A 19145-nucleotide genomic window follows, 5' to 3' on the forward strand; every position below is an offset into this window, starting at 1 on the left:
AAGGGACCCCGCAATTCTCGGGGCTCCTGCCTGCCCAGGACCCCCCCAGATCCCATGGGACCCCCCACCCCCTTCCCTCTGCCAACCCCCTCAGACCCCCTCGGAACCCTCTGACCCCTTGCACACCATGGGACCCCCTCATCACCCCCCCCCCCAGCCCCCTGTGCCCCCCTCAGACCCCCCAGACCCCTGTGAACCCCCAGCCCCCCACAGACCCTCCAGCCCCCACTGTGCCCCCTGTACCCCCAGCCCCCTGTACCCCTCCGTGCCCCTGTAACCCCCTGTGCCCCCCATGCCCCCCCCGTGCCCCCTGTGCCCACCATGCCCCCCCTGTGCCCCCCATGCCCCCTGTACCCCCCGTGCCCCCCGTGCCCTCTGTGCCCCCCAGCCCCCCCGTTCCCCCCGTGCCCCCCATGCCCCCCGTGCCCCCCATGCCCCCAGCCCCCCCCGTGCCCTCTGTGCCCCCCAGCCCCCCCGTGCCCCCCGTACCCCCCATGCCCCCCTGTGCCCCCCGTACCTCCCAGCCTCCCCTGTACCCCCCGTGCCCCCCGTGCCCCCTGTGCCCCCAGCCCCCTGTGCCCCCTCGTGCCCCCTGTCCCCCCGTTCCCCCCGTTCCCCCTGTGCCCCCCATGCCCCCAGCCCCCCCTGTGCCCCCTGTACCCCCCAGCCCCCCCGTGGCCCCCGTACCCCTCCAGCCCCCTGTTCCCCCCGTGCCCCCCGTACCTCCCAGCCCCCCCCTGTGCCCCCCAGCCCCCCGTACCCCTCCAGCCCCCTGTTCCCCCCGTTCCCCCTGTGCCCCCCATGCCCCCAGCCCCCCCTGTGCCCCCTGTACCCCCCAGCCCCCCCGTGGCCCCCGTACCCCTCCAGCCCCCTGTTCCCCCCGTGCCCCCCGTACCTCCCAGCCCCCCCCTGTGCCCCCCAGCCCCCCGTACCCCTCCAGCCCCCTGTTCCCCCCGTACCCCCCGTGCCCCCCGTGCCCCCCATGCCCCCAGCCCCCCCGTGCCCCCCATGCCCCCCGTGCCCTCTGTGTCCCCCAGCCCCCCGTGCCCCCCGTGCCCCCCGTGCCCCCCGCCCCACCGGAGCCGATCTTGACGAGCCCGTTGTGCTGGATGAACACGGTGTCGCTGGTCAGGTTCCCGTGGATGATGGGGGGCTGGCAGGAGTGCAGGAAACTGGGGGGCACAGGGGGGCATGGCAGGAGTTGGGGGTACAGGGGGGCACAGGGGGGCACAGGGGGTACAGGGGAGGTACGGGGGGCACAGGGGGCACACAGGGGACACATGGGGGGACACGGGGGGGGCACAGCGTGTGCCGAGCTCTGCCCGCAGCCCCGCAGCCCTCGGGGCAGGGGCGGAGCCACGGGAGCCTCACCTGAGAGCCGAGAGGATTTGGGTGCACCAGCGCTTCCAGGCCTGGGGACACAGCGGGGACAGAGCGGGGACAGAGCTCCGTCAGTGGGGACAGGGGGACAGGGAAAGGGACAGGGAATGGGGACAAGGGGACAGGGAATGGGGACAGGGGCAGGGACAGAGCAGGGACACAGCTCTGTGAGCTGGGACAGGGACAGGGACATCCCCCTGTGCCCTGCCACCCCTTCCCAGGGACAGGGGGACAGAGACACGGACAGGGGGACAGGGACAAGGGGACAGGGATACATTCAACTGTGCCCTGCCACCCCTTCCCAGGGCAGGGACACCCCCCTGTGCCCTGCCACCCCTTCCTAGGGACAGGGGGACAGGGACATGGACAAAGGGACAGGGACAGGGGAACAGGGACAGGGATGGGGACACCCCCCTGTGCCCTGCCACCCCTTCCCAGGGACAGGGACAGGGGGACAGGGAAAGGGACAAGGGGACAGGGGGACACCCCCTTGTGCCCTGCCACCCCTTCCCAGGGACAGGGGGACAGGGACATGGACAAGGGGACAGGGACAGGGGAACAGGGACAGGGATGGGGACACCTCCCTGTGCCCTGCCACCCCTTCCCAGGGACAGGGACACCCCCCTGTGCCCTGCCACCCCTTCCCAGGGACAGGGACACCCCCTGTGCCCTGCCACCCCTTCCCAGGGACAGGGACAGGGACACCCCCTGTGCCCTGCCACCCCTTCCCAGGGACAGGGACAGGGACACCCCCTGTGCCCTGCCACCCCCTCCCAGGGACAGGGACACCCGCCGAGGGCCCCGGGGCTCACCCGGGCGTTCATGGCCTTGTGGTTCTTCTTGGTCTTCTTCAGGAACTGCTTGAGGCTCCCCGAGGACACGTACTCCGTGATGAAGATCACCTGGCACAGGTGGGCACGGGGGGCTCAGCCGCCCCCAGAGCCCCCCGAGGGGTCCCAGCCCCCCCAGTGCCCCCAGCCCCAGCCCTACCCGGGCCTTGCAGTCCCTGACGTCCAGCCAGTACTTGTGCAGCTTGACGATGTTGGGGTGATCCACCAGCACCAGCTGCTCGAACATGGTCTGGATCTTCTCCTGGGGCGGCGGCACAGGTCAGGGGCACAGGGCACAGGTGAGGGGCACAGGGCACAGGTGAGGGGCACAGGTGAGGGGGGCACAGGTGAGGGGCACAGGGCACAGGTGAGGGGGCACAGGTGAGGGGCACAGGGCACAGGTGAGGGGCACAGGGCACAGGTGAGGGGGCACAGGTGAGGGGCACAGGGCACAGGTGATGGACATAGGTGATGGGCACAGGTGAAGGGCACAGGGCACAGGTGAGGGGGCCCAGGTGAGGGGCACAGGGCACAGGTAAGGGGGCACAGGTGAGGGGCACAGGGCACAGGTGAGGGGGCCCAGGTGAGGGGCACAGGGCACAGGTAAGGGGGCACAGGTGAGGGGCACAGGGCACAGGTGAGGGGGCCCAGGTGAGGGGCACAGGGCACAGGTAAGGGGGCACAGGTGAGGGGCACAGGGCACAGGTGAGGGGCACAGGTGAGGGGCACAGGGCACAGGTAAGGGGGCACAGGTGAGGGGCACAGGGCACAGGTAAGGGGGCACAGGTGAGGGGCACAGGGCACAGGTGAGGGGCACAGGTGAGGGGCACAGGGCACAGGTGAGGGGAGCACAGGTGAGGGGGGCACAGGTGAGGGGGGCACAGGTGAGGGGGCACAGGTGAGGGGGGCACAGGTGAGGGGGGCACAGGGCACAGGTGAGGGGGGCACAGGTGAGGGGGCACAGATGAAGGGGGGCACAGGGCACAGGTGAGGGGCACAGGTGAGGGGGCACAGGTGGGGGGGGGCACAGGTGGGGGGGGCACAGGTGGGGGGCTGGCATGGGAAGCACAGGTGAGCTCCTGGGATGGCAGGACAGGTGAGGGGCTGGGGGCACAGGGAACAGGTGAGGGGCTGGCACAGGGTAGGAGAGGTGAGGTGGAAGGTCCCAGGATGGGGCAGGCCAGGTGAGGAGGCAGCTCCTGGCACCCAGAAGCTCCTGGCACGGGCAGGACAGGTGAGGGGCCAGGATGGCACAGGACAGGTGAGGTGGGAGCCCCTGGCACGGGCAGGGCAGCCCAAGCTCAAGGGATGCCCCAAGGACTGCCCTTGGGGGGATCCCTGGGAGGGAGCGGCTGAGGAGGAACCCATGCCAGGGGGAGAGCCAGGCCGTGCCAGGCTGTGCCAATGCCGTGCCAGGCCGTGCCAGGCCGTGCCAGGGGGAGAGCCAGGCTGTGCCAGGCCATGCCATGCCGTGCCAGGCCGTGCCAAGCTGTGCCATGCCGTGCCATGCCATGCCAGGGGGAGAGCCAGGCTGTGCCAGGCTGTGCCAGGGGACAGGAGCCTGTCCTGCCAGGCCATGCCAGGCTGTGCCATGCCGTGCCAGCCGTGCCATGCCGTGCCAGGCCATGCCATGCCATGCCAGGCCATGCCAGGCCATGCCAGGCCGTGCCATGCTGTGCCATGCTGTGCCATGCCGTGCCGGGCCGTGCCCCCGGGCAGGGCTGGCTCTCACCTCGTGTGCTTTGAAGGCTTTCCTGTCGGTGAAGAGCAGCTCGTTCCACACCACCTCCACGCCCTCCTCGGTGTCCATGGCCAGGAAGGTGCTCTGGATGCCAGGCATGTTCCCCTGGTTCACCTGGGCACAGGGGCGTTGGGTCAGGGCAGGCTGGCACTGGCACCCCCCAAAAATGCCAAATTTCTTTTCTCTTTGGGCCATCCTGGCCTGACCAGCCAGACCTGAGTGGTTTGTGCACAGCCCCACCTCCATCCAGGTGTTTCTGGGCATCCAGAGGGGTTCTGAGCACAGGAACCCCTGCTCTGGGAGGGGCACTGTGAGCGGGGCTCACTGCAGAGACACCTCTGTGCTCAGCAAATGCAGAAATAAATACACAAAAAATGATAAATGAACAGCAGGAACAGGAACCCCTGCTCTGGGAGGGGCACTGTGAGCGGGGCTCACTGCAGAGACACCTCTGTGCTCAGCAAATGCACAAATAAATACACAAATAAATACACACAAAAAAAATAAATGGACCATCAGGAACCCCCTGCAATCACCTCTGTGTCACCAAGAGAGCACTGAGTGCTCCCAGAATCACTGACACCAACACCTCCCACAGCAAATGCACAAATAAATGCACAAATAAATACACAAAAAATGATAAATGAACAGCAGGAACAGGAACCCCTGCTCTGGGAGGGGGACTGTGAGCAGGGCTCACTGCAGAGACACCTCTGTGCACAGCAAATGCACAAATAAATACACAAAAAATGATAAATGAACAGTAGGAACAGGAGCCCCCTGCTCTGGGAGGGGCACTGTGAGCAGAGCTCACTGCACAGACACCTCTGTGCACAGCAAATGCACAAATAAATACATAAATAAATACACAAAAAGTTATAAATGAACAGCAGGAACAGGAACCCCTGCTCTGGGAGGGGGACTGTGAGCAGGGCTCACTGCAGAGACACCTCTGTGCTCAGCAAATGCACAAATAAATACATTAAAAATACACAAAAAATGATAAATGAACAGCAGGAACAGGAACCCCTGCTCTGGGAGGTGCACTGTGAGCAGGGCTCACTGCAGAGACACCTCTGTGCTCAGCAAATGCACAAATAAATACACAAAAAGTTATAAATGAACAGCAGGAACAGGAACCCCCTGGTTTGGGAGGCGCACTGTGAGCAGAGCTCACTGCAGAGACACCTCTGTGCTCAGCAAATGCACAAATAAATACACAAAAAATGATAAATGAACAGCAGGAACAGGAACCCCCTGGTTTGGGAGGCGCACTGTGAGCAGAGTTCACTGCAGAGACACCTCTGTGCTCAGCAAATGCACAAATAAATACACAAAAAGTGACAAATGGACCATTCTGAACCCGATTCCTGCCCAGGAACAGCAGGGTCTCCGTGCTCTTACAGCACTCCCTGCCACAGCCACAGGGCACTGATTTAGAAATGAAGCTTTTTTGGGGTGAGGGTCCCTGGAGAGGCTCTGGCTGGGAACTGGAGCTGGAGCCAATGCCCAGGCGGTGCTCTGGGCCAGGAGGCAGCAGCAGAAGTGCCCAGGAAATTCCTCTGAAGTGTTGGAACCCAGCACATTCCTCTGGCTGCCCTGGAGGACTCCAGACCCCGGCAGGGGCTCGGAGACCTGGGCACGGAGTCAGAACCGCCTGTGCCTTCGATTTTATCCCAAGGAAACAATTCCCAACTCTGTGCGAGGAGTTACAGCCACAAGAGTTTGAGTAGAACGTTAGTGAATTTATCACAGGGTGAAAAAGTAGAATTTTAAAAGTTTTTAGAATAAAGTTCAAACAACAAAATAAAAGGATCTAAGCGTGTTCCGTCTTTCTCCTTCTTCTTGTCCTCCATCTCCTGCTGGGATGGTGGCACTTCTGGATTGGTTTAGAGTAGAGACAGACTGTCTAACATAGGTGATAGGTATTGGAAAATTATTGTGAATAAAGTACAAGTAGTCTTTAGTAAAATAATAATTAAAAAAAAATAAACAAAACAGTGCCCTGAGGACGGTCAGTGTGCCATGAACTGCTGTGCTGAACAAATCTCAGCAGGTCAAAGAAAAACAATGTATTAAACAGGAGCAAATAAACAACTTGGAGCTGGTCCTGAGCTGGCCCTGCGGCTCCTCACAGGTGTGGCAGTCCCTGTGACAGTCCTGTCCCCAGCCCTGCACACCTGTCCCACCGCTACCCACACCTGCACTGCCCAGGGAACATCAGGGCTGGGCAAAGCAAAGAAAATCAGGTGTGGGCAAACCACAGCCACCATGTCACCTGTGAGCGTCCTGAGGAGCCCCAGCACCTGTCCCAGCCACCATGTCACCTGTGAGCGTCCTGAGGAGCCCCAGCACCTGTCCCAGCCACCATGTCACCTGTGAGCGTCCTGAGGAGCCCCAGCACCTGTCCCAGCCACCATGTCACCTGTGAGCGTCCTGAGGAGCCCCAGCACCTGTCCCAGCCACCATGTCACCTGTGAGTGTCCTGAGGAGCCCCAGCACCTGTCCCAGCCACCATGTCACCTGTGGGCGTCCTGAGGAGCCCCAGCACCTGTCCCAGCCACCATGTCACTTGTGAGTGTCCTGAGGAGCCCCAGCACCTGTCCCAGCCCTTCCCATCCCAGGGGCCACAGATCCCCACCCCAGGACCCCCTGGGGGAAGCTGTGCAGGTGTCACCTCCTCAGGTGTCATCTCCTCAGGTGTCACCTCTGCAGGTGTGTCCTCTGCACGTGTGACCTCTGCAGGTGGCACCTCCCCAGGTGTGACCTCTGCAGGTGTGACCGCTGCAGGTGTCACCTCTGCAGGTGTGACCTCCACAGGTGTGACCTCTGCAGGTGTCACCTCTGCAGGTGTGTCCTCTGCATGTGTGACCTCTGCAGGTGTCACGTCCACAGGTGTGACCTCTGCAGGTGTGACCTCTGGAGGTGTGACCTCCTCAGGTGTCACCTCCACAGGTGTGACCTCTGCAGACGTGACCTCCTCAGGCGTCAACTCTGCAAGTGTGACCTCTACAGGTGTCATCTACACAGGTGTCACCTCTGCAGGCGTCACCTCTGCTGGTGACACCTCTGAGGCTCATCCCATTCCTGGGATACATCCCACTGCCCGGGTCTGGGGTTCATCCCACTGCCCGGGTCTGGGGTTCATCCCACTGTCTGGATTTGGGGTTCATCCACTGCCCGGGTTCATCCCACTGTCTGGATTTGGGGTTCATCCACTGCCCGGGTTCATCCCACTGTCTGGATTTGGGGTTCATCCCACTCCTGGGGTTCATCCACTGCCCGGGTCTGGGGTTCATCCCACTGTCTGGATTTGGGGTTCATCCACTGCCCGGGTTCATCCACTGCCTGGGTTCATCCACTGCCCGGGTCTGGGGTTCATCCCACTGCCCAGGTTCATCCACTGCCTGGGTTCATCCCACTGTCTGGATTTGGGGTTCATCCCACTCCTGGGGTTCATCCACTGCCCGTGTTCAGGCCTGGTCTCCGTGGGGCTCGGGGCAGCCGTGGCTCAGCGCTCCCAGCTCGTTGCAGGGCACGCCCCGGCAGTTCACAGTTCATGCTGCAGCTGCACAAAGCACTTCTGTTCCTCCTCCTGCCCGGCACAGGCTCTGCTCAGAGCCCGGCATGGACAGCAAGTGACGCGGCCACAGCCTTCCCAGTGCTCCCAGTGCTCCCAGTGCACAGCCAGAGTGGGAATCGCAGAATCGTCTTGGAATCACAGCTCTGGGTTGGAGGGACCTTAAAGCCCATCTCGTCCTGGTCCCAGCTCCAAACAAGCTCTTTCCAAGCCCGAGGGGCATCCCAGCGCTCAGGGCTGAGGAAGGGGATCTGCCAGGATCCGGGATCTCAGCCCCATGGTGGGACCAGTGCTGGGATCTGCTGGGATCCGGGATCTCAGCCCCATGGTGGGACCAGTGCTGGGATCTGCCGGGATCCAGGATCTCAGCCCCATGGTGGGACCAGTGCTGGGATCTGCTGGGATCCGGGATCTCAGGCCCAGGGTGGGACCAGGGCCGGGATCGGCCAGAATCTGGGATCTCAGACCCAGCAGTGGGATGAACCCCAGGAGCAGGATGAACTCCAGCAGTGGGACCAGTGGGATCTGTTGGGATCCGGGATCTCAGCCCAGGAGTGGGATGAGCCTCAGCAGTGGGGTGAACCCCAGCAGTGGGACCAGTGCCAGGACCTGCCGGGATCCAGGATCTCAATCCCAGCAGCGGGACCAGTGCCAGGACCTGCCAGGATCCAGGATCTCAATCCCAGCAGCGGGACCAGTGCCAGGACCTGCCGGGATCCAGGATCTCAATCCCAGCAGTGGGACCAGTGCCAGGACCTGCCGGGATCCAGGATCTCAATCCCGGCAGCGGGACCAGTGCCAGGACCTGCCGGGATCCAGGATCTCAATCCCAGCAGCGGGACCAGTGCCAGGACCTGCCGGGATCCAGGATCTCAATCCCAGCAGTGGGACCAATGCCAGGACCTGCCGGGATCCGGGAGGCTCCGGAACGTGTTGGGCCGGACCCTTCCCCGCTCTGTGCGGACACGAACGTGCTCCGCCCTTGTGTGAGTGAGAACAGAGCTGATCGCCAGCAGCTGCTCCCGCTCCGAGCTCGGGCCGGCCTCCATAAATAAATAAACGCGGCATTTTCCGCACAGCCTGACTGGGACGAAAGGTGGCGGTGCAGGTCTCCCGGGTTTATTCCCTGTGGTTTATCCCTGTGGTTCATCCCCCGTGGTTTATTCCCCGTTGCCATCCCCCATGGTTTATCCCCCGTGGTTTATCCCCATGGTTTATCCCCGTGGTTCATCCCCCGTGGTTTATTCCCCCCTTGCCTATCCCCCATGGTTTATCCCCGTGGTTTATTCCCCGTGGTTCATCCCCCACAGTTTATCCGCCTCATTCATCCCCATGGTTTATCCCTATGGTTTATCCCCGTGGTTCCTCCCCTGTGGTTTATCCCCATAGTTTATCTCCCGTGGTTCATCCCCCGTCGTTTATTCCCCGTGGTCTATCCACCATGGTTTATCCCCGTGGCTTATTCCCTGTGGTTCATCCCTGTGATCTATTCCTGGTGGTTTATCCCTGTGTTTCATCACTCATGGTTCATCCCCCATGGTTTATCCCTATGGTTTATCCCCCTCGTTCACCCCCATAGTTTATCCTCGTGGTTTATCCCTGTGGTTCATCCCCTGCGGTTTATCCCCTGTGGTCTATCCACCATGGTTTATCCCTGTGGCTTATTCCCCATGGTTCATCCCTATGATCCCCCGTGGTTTATCCCTCTCCCGGCAGCTCCGTGCGCTGCCCGTTTCACACCGTGCGGCACCGGTGCTGCCCCGGGAGCGCTCGGCCGGCGCCCGGAGCGGCCGCTGGGGACGGGCAGGGCCGGTTTACCGAAGATCGGGTTGCAGCTTCCAAGCAATCGCTCCCTCCTGAGCCTTTCTCGTCAGCGAGCGCTGAGCCAGGCCCGGGAACGGGCTCAGGGCTGGAGCTCCGGGGGCTGGGGGAGCAGCGGGGGATGGGGCTGAGCCAGGCCCAGGAACGGGCTCAGGGCAGAGGATGGGGCTGAGCCAGGCCCAGGAACGGGCTCAGGGCTGGAGCTCCGGGGGCTGGGGGAGCAGCGGGGGATGGGGCTGAGCCAGGCCCGGGAACGGGCTCAGGGCTGGGGGAGCAGCCGGGGGATGGGGCCGGGAATAACGGGGAGAGGGGTGTTAGCTCCCATGGCGGGGGGGCTGCGAGGTCCCTTCCCACCCGACCATTCCATGGTTCTCCCCTCACGGTGTGCAGCGATTGTTCCAGCCCTTTGTGCCACCACGGCATTTGGGATTTGGGGGACCCCGGGGCCGAGGGGTGAACGAGGCGTGCCTGGGAAAGCTCTGCAGAGCAAATGCCAGCCCGGGCTGTCCGTGCTGCTGTCCCGGGACACGGGGACACCCGGGAGTGTGTCCCGCTCCTGGTGGGACACAGGGACACCCCGCAGACAGCCGGGATGGGGGGGGCTGCTGGCCCTAGCCCACCCGTGCCCCCCAAACCCCGTGTCCCCTGGCCCTGGGCCACCCGTGCCCCCCAAGCCCCGTGTTCCCTGGCCCTGGGCCACCCGTGCCCCCCAAGCTCCGCGTCCCCTGGCCCTGGGCCACCCGTGCCCCCCAAACCCCGTGTCCCCTGGGCCACCCATGCCCCCCAAGCCCCGTGTCCCCTGGCCCTGGGCCACCCGTGCCCCCCAAGCCCCATGTCCCCTGGGCCACCCATGCCCCCCAAGCCCCGTGTCCGCTGGCCCTGGGCCACCCGTGCCCCCCAAGCTCTGTATCCCCTGGCCCTGGGCCACCCGTGCCCCCAAGCCCCGTGTCCCCTGGCCCTGGGCCACCCGTGCCCCCCAAGCCCCGCGTCCCCTGGCCCTGACGGAGGCTGTCCCCGGCTGTGGCCCCAGGCAGGGCAGGGGCGGCTGTTGCAACACAGAAACCGCTTCGGAAAACACGGGAAAGCAGAAACGCCGAGCTGGGAGGGCTGAGGCCCCAGGCAGGGACACCTGAGCCGCGTCCTGCACGTCCCCAAGGGTCAGGGACGGGGAGTGGCAGCACGGGCAGAGCCCCTGAGGGGTCACCGACCCCCTGTGCCCGAGGGAAGGGGCTGTCACACGTCCTGCCCCGGGCTGGGAGCACGCTCCAGGCTCCCAGCTCCTGCTCCAGGGGCCCATCCAACCCACAGGGACACCTGCACCCCTCTGTGCCCCGCGAGGGGACTGGCAGCAGCAGCAGCAGCCCCAGGCCAGGACAGACGCTGTCCCTCACCGGCAGGGCTGTGCCCAGGGCTGGGGACAGCTCAGCCCCGCGGCGGTGCCAAGGAATCCGCGGCGCCAGACAAACCTGTTCTGTCCCTGCCATCCTGTTACACAACCAGCAGGTGAGGGCAGCACGGCAGATGGAAAATATTTTGATTCCAGTGAAGCATTTGATCCTGTCTGCCACGAAGCCGTGAGCTCAGCCCCGTGCCCTGAGGAGCCCGGGGGGCACAGGGGGGCACAGCCGTGTGCCCCTCGCAGGCACTGCTGGCCAGGGCCAGCCTGGGCCAAGGGGAAGGAGCAGAGCTGGGGCAGAGAGCAGCAGGGCTGCCCAGTCACCCAGGAGAAGCAGCTGAAGCAAAGTAGAAATCTATTTTAATTTAAGTGAAGTCTACATCTTTGGGTTAAATCTGTAACTTGCTGTTTAGTCCAACTGCCTGATCTTACAAAAAGCTTGAGCTTGAAAAGACTGCTTCAGCCGAAGGACAAGAGATAATGGGGGAAAAAGAAGCAGACAGAGCAAAGCAACCAGACTCAAGAGTTCTTTCTAATAAAGAAGAATTAGCAGCAAATGTCACAGGAAATCAGTAGAATAAATATGCACGAATCTCTTGTGAAATTGCATGCATATGTATTTGAGAGAGAGATAAAAAAAAATCTGGAGTTCTCAGAAGTACACGTGTCACTTTTAAAAACTGATTCCCACATGTCTCCAGCGCTGCAATAAATACACCAGCTTTACAACTTTCCCAAAAGTCACAGAGTTTGTTTGCTTCCGCAAATCACACCCCAGTGCGTGGCTGTGCCCCAGGCCTGGGAGAGCGGGCAGGGAAACTGAGTCAGGGACAGCCCAGCGGGGTGGGCAGTGCCGCACCCGGGGCAGGAGGGGCACCCACAGCACCCAGCCCCTTTCCAGGAACTCTCCCTGTCGCAGACCAACAAAGTCTGGGGTGCTGTGGGTGGGAAGGGACCTCAAAGCTCACCCCGTTTCACCCCTGCCACGGCAGGGACATCTCCCGCCAGCCCAGGTCACTCCAAGCCCATCCAGCCTGGCCTTGGGCATGTCCAGGGATGCAGGGACAGCCACAGCTGCTCTGGGAATTCCATTGCGACACCCCAGCACCCTCACAGGGAGGAATTCCTCCCCAAAATCCCATCCTGCTCCCATTCCAACACCTCGCCAGTCCCACGAGGAGGAATTCCTTCCCAAAATCCCATCCCAAATCAAACGCTGCTCCCACTGCAACACCCCAGCACTCTCAGAGGGGTGAACCCCTTCCCAAAATCCCATCCCATCCCAAAATTTAACACTGCTCCCATTGCAACACCTCACCAGTCTCCCAGGCAGGAATTCCATCAAAAAATCCCATCTTGCTCTCTTTGCAACACCCCACCACCCTCACAGGCAGAATTCCTTCCCAAACCCCATCCCAAATCTAACTGTTCCCATTGCAACACCTCCCCACCCTCATAGGCAGGAATTCTTCCCAAAATCCCATCCTGAAATCCCATCCCAGTATCTGCACTGCCCCCATTCCAACACCTCACCACCCCCATGGGGAGGAATTCCTTCCCAAAATCCCATCCTGTTCCCATTCCAACACCCCATCAGTCTCACAGGCAGGAATTCCTTCCCAAAATCCCATCCTGTTCCCATTCCAACACCCCACCAGTCTCACAGGCAGGAATTCCTTCCCAAATCCCATCCCAGTATCTCACACTGCTCCCATTGCAGCAGCCCACCACCCTCACAGTCTGGAATTCCTTCCCAAATCCCATCCTGCTCCCATTGCAGCACCCCACCAGTCTCACAGGCAGGAATTCCTTCCCAAAATCCCATCCCAATATTTAACACTGCTCCCATTGCAGCACCCCACCAGTCTCACAGCCAGAAATTCCTTCCCAAATCCCATCCTGCTCCCATTGCAGCACCCCATCACCCTCACAGCCAGGAATTCCTTCCCAAATCCCATCCTGCTCCCATTGCAGCACCCCACCAGTCTCACAGCCAGAAATTCCTTCCCAAATCCCATCCTGCTCCCATTGCAGCACCCCATCACCCTCACAGCCAGAAATTCCTTCCCAAATCCCATCCTGCTCCCATTGCAGCACCCCACCAGTCTCACAGCCAGAAATTCCTTCCCAAATCCCATCCTGCTCCCATTGCAGCACCCCACCACCCTCACAGGCAGGAATTCCATCCCAAATCCCATCCTGCTCCCATTGCAGCACCCCACCACCCTCACAGTCTGGAATTCCTTCCCAAATCCCATCCTGCTCCCATTGCAGCACCCCACCACCCTCACATGGAGGAATTCCTTCCCAAATCCCATCCTGCTCCCATTGCAGCACCCCACCACCCTCACTTGGAGGAATTCCTTCCCAAATCCCGTCCATCCCAGTACCCAGCACTGCTCCCAGTGGCAGGGCTGGCAGCCTCCGCTTCCCCCCGTGCCCACGGCCGCCCTTCCCCGCTGCCCAGCGAACACTGCCGGCCCTGTTCTCCGGGAAGGAGACACTGGAGTACTTTTCCACTGCCCCGAGCAGAGCCAGGGCAGCTCCTGCAGGGCAGCAGCAGCAGCAGGGTTGGTGTTTCCTGCCTGCAGCCGCTCCCTGCCCACACCAGGGCAGCTCCTGCAGCAGCAGGGTTGGTGTTTCCCGGGAGCAGCCGCTCCCTGTCCCCACCAGGGCAGTTCCTGCAGGGCAGCAGCAGCAGCAGGGTTGGTGTTTCCCGGGAGCAGCCGCTCCCTGTCCCTGCCAGGGCAGCTCCTGCAGCAGCAGGGTTGGTGTTTCCCGCCTGCAGCCGCTCCCTGCCCACACCAGGGCAGCTCCTGCAGGGGCAGCAGCAGCAGGGTTGGTGTTTCCTGCCTGCAGCTGTTCCCTGTCTCTGCCAGGGCAGCTCCTGCAGGGCAGCAGCAGCAGCAGGGTCGGTGTTTCCTGCCTGCAGCCGCTCCCTGCCCACGCCTGCAGCCAAAGCCCGCAGCAATGTTTGCTTTACCCCCCGGCCCTGCATGGCCCCGGAGGGGACACCAGCCCTGGGAGGGGACACCAGCCTGGGGTCACTTCAGCCAGCCCTGGGAAGGGACACAAGGCCAGGATCACCACAGCCAGCCCTGGGAGGGGACACCAGCCCTGGGAGGGGACACCAGCCTGGGGTCACCTCAGCCAGCCCTGGGAGGGGACACCAGCCTGGGGTCACCTCAGCCAGCCCTGGGAGGGGACACAAGGCCAGGATCACCACAGCCAGTCCTGTGAGGTGACACCAGCCTGGGGTCACCTCAGCCAGCCCTGCGAGGGGACACCAGCCTGGGGTCACCTCAGCCAGCCCAACCTGAGGAGGGGACACCAGCCTGGGGTCACTTCAGCCAGCCCTGGGAGGGGACACCAGCCTGGGGTCACCCCAGCCCAGCCCAACCTGAGGAGGGGTTACGAGCCTGGGGTCACCTCAGCACTGCCCAACCCTGGGAGGTGACACAAACCTGGAGTCACCCCAGCACTGCCCCGGGAGGTGACACAAACCTGGATCACCTCAGCATAGCCTGGAGAGGTGACGCCAGCCTGGGGCCAGCCCAGGGAGGGGACACAAGCCCGGGGTCACCCCAGCCCAGCCCCCTCTCCCGGGACACGGGGCTGGCAGTGGCACAGGGCTCTGCAGGACCCGGGAGGGCAGGGAGAGGATCCCAGTGCCAGCCTGCACCGGGCCAGGGCAGCCAGAGGGGCTGGGGGGAAAGGGGAGCAGCAGCCTGGAATTCCTGAGCAGAGGAGGGATGGGATAAAGCATCCAGGGAGAGGATGAGCAGGTGGAATCCCATCCCATGGGAATGCCGTGCCCCATTCCTGGGAGTGCTGTGCCCCATCCCATGGGAATGCTGTATCTCACCCCTGGGCATCCTGTGCCTCATGCCTGGGAATGCTCTGCCCCATGGGAATGTTGCGCCCCAGCCCTGGGCATCCTGTCCCCCTCCCATGGGAATGCTGTGCCCCATCCCTTTGCTCAGCCAGGACACACATCCCTGCTGGAAGAACATCCCAGGGAGCCCCTGCAGAGCCCCAGGACACACATCCCTGCTGGAAGAGCATCCCAGGGAGCCCCTGCAGAGCCCCAGGACACACATCCCTGCTGGAAGAACATCCCAGGGAGCCCTGCAGAGCTCCAGGACACACATCCCTGCTGGAAGAGCATCCCAGCCCATCCCAGGGAGCCCTGCAGAGCTCCAGGACGCACATCCCTGCTGGCAAAGCATCCCAGCCCATCCCAGGGAGCCCTGCAGAGCTCCAGGACGCACATCCCTGCTGGCAAAGCATCCCAGCCCATCCCAGGGAGCCCTGCAGAGCTCCAGGACACACATCCCTGCTGGAAAAGCATCCCAGCCCATCCCAGGGAGCCCTGCAGAGCTCCAGGACGCACATCCCTGCTGCAAGAGCATCCCAGGGAGCCCCTGCAGAGCTCCAGGACACACATCCCTGCTGGAAGAGCATCCCAGCCTGGCAGGCTCCAAGGGCCGGGCAGGAGCAGGGGCCAGCAGGAACCAGCCCAGCTGGGAGGAACTCGCTCAGATTTCCGTGTTTGTGCCCTGCTGAGCAGCTGAGCCCTGAGCAGAGCAGAGCACGAGAGGCACAGAACCCCTCAGGGAGCAGGGCCAGCCCTGCAGGAGCTCAGAACCCCTCGGGGAGCAGGGCCAGCCTCGGCTGGGAGCTCAGAACCCCTCGGGGAGCAGGGCCAGCCTGGCAGGGAGCTCAGAACCCCTCGAGGAGCAGGGCCAGCCCTGCAGGAGCTCAGAACCCCTCGGGGAGCAGGGCCAGCCCTGCAGGAGCTCAGAACCCCTCGGGGAGCGGTGCCAGCCCTGCAGGGAGCTCAGAACCCCTCAGGGAGCAGGGCCAGCCCTGCAGGAGCTCAGAACCCCTCGGGGAGCCCTGCAGGGAGCTCAGAACTCCTCGGGGAGCCCTGCAGGGAGCTCAGAACCCCTCGGGGAGCCCTGCAGGAGCTCAGAACCCCTCGGGGAGCAGTGCCAGCCCTGCAGGAGCTCAGAACCCCTCGGGGAGCAGGGCCAGCCCTGCAGGAGCTCAGAGCCCCTCGGGGAGCAGGGCCAGCCCTGCAGGGAGCTCAGAACCCCTCGGGGAGCGGTGCCAGCCCTGCAGGGAGCTCAGAACCCCTCGGGGAGCCCTGCAGGAGCTCAGAACCCCTCGGGGAGCGGTGCCAGCCCTGCAGGAGCTCAGAACCCCTCGGGGAGTGCTGCCTGCCCTGCAGGAGCTCAGAACCCCTCGGGGAGCCCTGCAGGAGCTCAGCCCCGGGTTTGCCATGCAGGCTGTCCTGGATTGCCAAGCGAATTGTATTTTATTTACCATCTGGGTGGCAGCTGGCTCCTGCTAAGTGGGCAGCTCTCCTTATCTCTTCCACAACCGGGGAGACATCTGCTGATAACCTGATAAGGGGCTATTGAATGTCACCGCTGATGAGAGCTACAGCATCCCAGTGGGACAGGTGAGCCCGGGGGAGAGCCAAGCATTCCACCCCGATATAATCTGGAGACTCTGGAACACCAGCACGGCTTCTCCCCTGCATTCCCAGAGGAGCAGCAGCTGCCTCTGCCCTGGAGCTTCAGAGGATTCTGCCCCCTTCTCCAGGATCCCTGCTCCAGCAGAACCACCCTGGCACTCCAGGAGGGCTGAGCCACAATTCCAACTGGATTTCTCCAGGATCCCTGCTCCAGCAGAACCACCCTGGCACTGCAGGAGGGCTGCAGCCACAATTCCAATTGGATTTCTCCAGGATCCCTTCCCCAGCAGAACCACCCCTGGCACTGCAGGAGGGCTGAGCCACAATTCCAATTGGATTTCTACAGGATTCCAGCTCCAGCAGAACCATCCCTGGCACTGCAGGAGGGCTGAGCCACAATTCCAATTGGATTTCTCCAGGATCCCTGTCCAACCGAACCACCCCTGGTCCTGCAGGAGGGCTGAGCCACAATTCCAACTGGATTTCTCCAGGATCCCTGCTCCAGCAGAACCACCCCTGGCACTGCAGGAGGGCTGAGCCACAATTCCAATTGGATTTCTACAGGATTCCAGCTCCAACAGAACCACCCCTGGCACTGCAGGAGGGCTGAGCCACAATTCCAACTGGATTTCTCCATGATCCCTGCTCCAACAGAACCACCCTGGCCCTGCAGGAGGGCTGAGCCACAATTCCAACTGGATTTCTCCATGATCCCTGCTCCAACAGAACCACCCCTGGCACTGCAGGAGGGCTGAGCCACAATTCCAACTGGATTTCTCCAGGATCCCTGTCCAACAGAACCATACTTGGCCCTGCAGGAGGGCTGAGCCACAATTCCAATTGGATTTCTCCAGGATCCCTGCTCCAGCAGAACCACCCCTGGTGCTGCAGGAGGGCTGCAGCCACAATTCCAACTGGATTTCTACAGGATCCCTGCTCCAGCAGAACCACCCCTGGCCCTGCAGGAGGGCTGCAGCCACAATTCCAATGGCCCTGCTGCAGCACCCTGACCCACAGGGTGTCAGGCTGTGCTCTGACTCTGTCAGCGTTGGTTTAGTTTACTGCATTGTTTATTTTATCTTTTTCTTTTTTCCCCCTATTAAAGAACTGTTATTCCCTGCTCCCATATTTTTTTGCCTGAGAGCCCCTTAATTTAAAATGTATAGAATTCAGAGGGGGGGTTTCATTTTCCATTTCAGGGGGGCTCCTGCCCTCCTCAGCAGACACCTGTCTGTCCAAACCAACACAAGCCCCCAGGGCAGAGCCGAGCCGCAGCGTTCCAGAAGCTTCACCTGGCCCGGGACAGCCCCAGCCCACACAAACCAAACCCTCCGGGACTGCCGAGGGCTCCGGTTACAGCGCAGGAAAAGCAGGAAGGAGCCGAGGGGCACGGCACGGAGGGGGCTGGAGCCGGCTGCAGCTCAAACAAAACCGCCCCCCTGGGAAAGAGAGGGAAAGGGCCAAAAACCAGGCGGATAAAGGCAGGAAAGGGAAGAAAACAGGGAAAATGCCAGGAATTGTAACGCTGCGGGAGGGGGGAGCACAGACGGAACGGGCTGGGAGCTGAGGATAAAGGAGCTGCAGCCGGGAATTCCTGAGCAAGGATGGGATGGGATAAAGGAGCTGCAGCCTGGAATTCCTGAGCAGGACAGGATGGGATAAAGGAGCTGCAGCCTGGAATTCCTGAGCAGGACAGGATGGGATAAAGGAGCTGCAGCCTGGAATTCCTGAACAGGACAGGGATAAAGGAGCTGCAGCCTGGAATTCCCATGGGGAACAGGAATGGGATAAAGGAGCTGCAGCTGGGAATTCCTGAGCAGGACAGGGATGGGATAAAGGAGCTGCAGCCGGGAATTCCTGAACAGGACAGGGATGGGATAAAGGAGCTGCAGCCTGGAATTCCTGAGCAGGACAGGGATAAAGGAGCTGCAGCCTGGAATTCCTGAGCAGGGATGGGATAAAGGAGCTGCAGCCTGGAATTCCTGAGCAGGGATAGGATAAAGGAGCTGCAGCCTGGAATTCCTGAGCAGGACAGGGATGGGATAAAGGAGCTGCAGCCGGGAATTCCTTTCAGCGCACGGATGGGGACTGAGGAGCTGCAGCCGGGAATTCCTTCCAGCACACGGATGGGGACTGAGGAGCGTGTTCCTGCATGAAAAACCACAAGTTCCTGCGCTGCAGCCTCTCGGCAGGCTGACGTCAGCCCCTCCCCAGCAGCCAGAACAAGGCTGGGGATTGTTGTGGCCGGGCGAGCTCCCGGAGGATTAAAGGCTCGGTGAAATGCAGAGCGCGGCACGGCGAGGGCGGCCCGCGGCTCCATCCGTCCGTCCGTCCGTCCATCCATCCAGCCTCAAACCCCGCTCCGCCCACAGAGGGTGAGGGGAGGGCTCCAAACCCGGCACAGCCCCGGCTCGACCCGTGCCAGACCCGTGCTGGGGACGGAGCTGCACCGTCTGCTTCCAGCAGCATTTATCCAGTGGAAAGCTCTGGAATTCCATTTCCTCTCGGTTCACCCTCGGCTGGGGTGCCCCAGAACCCCCGCTCAGAGCACAGCCAGGGTGAAGCCTCCACTGTCCTCAAGGGCTGGATATCAACCCTAAAGTCCTGGATATTAACCCTAAATTAATGGATATCACCGTGAATTATTGGAGATTAACCCTAAAGTCCTGGATATTAGCCCAAATTCTTGGATATTAACCCTAAATTAATGGATACCACTGTGAATTCTTGGATATTAACCCTAAAGTCCCGGATATTAGCCAAAATTTTTGGATATTAAGGCAATATTCGTTGATATCACCCTGAATTCTTGGCTATCAACCCTAAATTTTTGGATATCATCCTGAAGTTTTGGATATTAACCCTAAATTCTCGGATACCACCCTGAATTCTCGGATATTAACCCTAAATTCATG

At 61.9% G+C, this 19145-nt stretch overlaps 1 protein-coding gene across 1 annotated transcript in view; it reads right to left on the minus strand.

Moving 5' to 3' along the window:
- The window catches only part of NRBP2 (nuclear receptor binding protein 2), a 44793-nt gene that overhangs the window by 17208 nt on the left and 8440 nt on the right, over window positions 1-19145 (minus strand). The window contains exons 2-6 of the mRNA XM_084220660.1: window positions 3943-4065; window positions 2371-2472; window positions 2193-2282; window positions 1372-1412; window positions 1078-1172 (exon numbers count right to left, since the gene is read on the minus strand). Coding sequence (XP_084076786.1) covers window positions 1078-1172; window positions 1372-1412; window positions 2193-2282; window positions 2371-2472; window positions 3943-4065 — 451 coding nt within the window. The remainder of the gene's footprint in view (window positions 1-1077; window positions 1173-1371; window positions 1413-2192; window positions 2283-2370; window positions 2473-3942; window positions 4066-19145) is intronic.

This window comes from Fringilla coelebs (genome assembly GCF_963513975.1).
Source record: "Fringilla coelebs genome assembly, chromosome: 1".
Classification (NCBI taxonomy): Eukaryota; Metazoa; Chordata; class Aves; order Passeriformes; family Fringillidae; genus Fringilla; species Fringilla coelebs.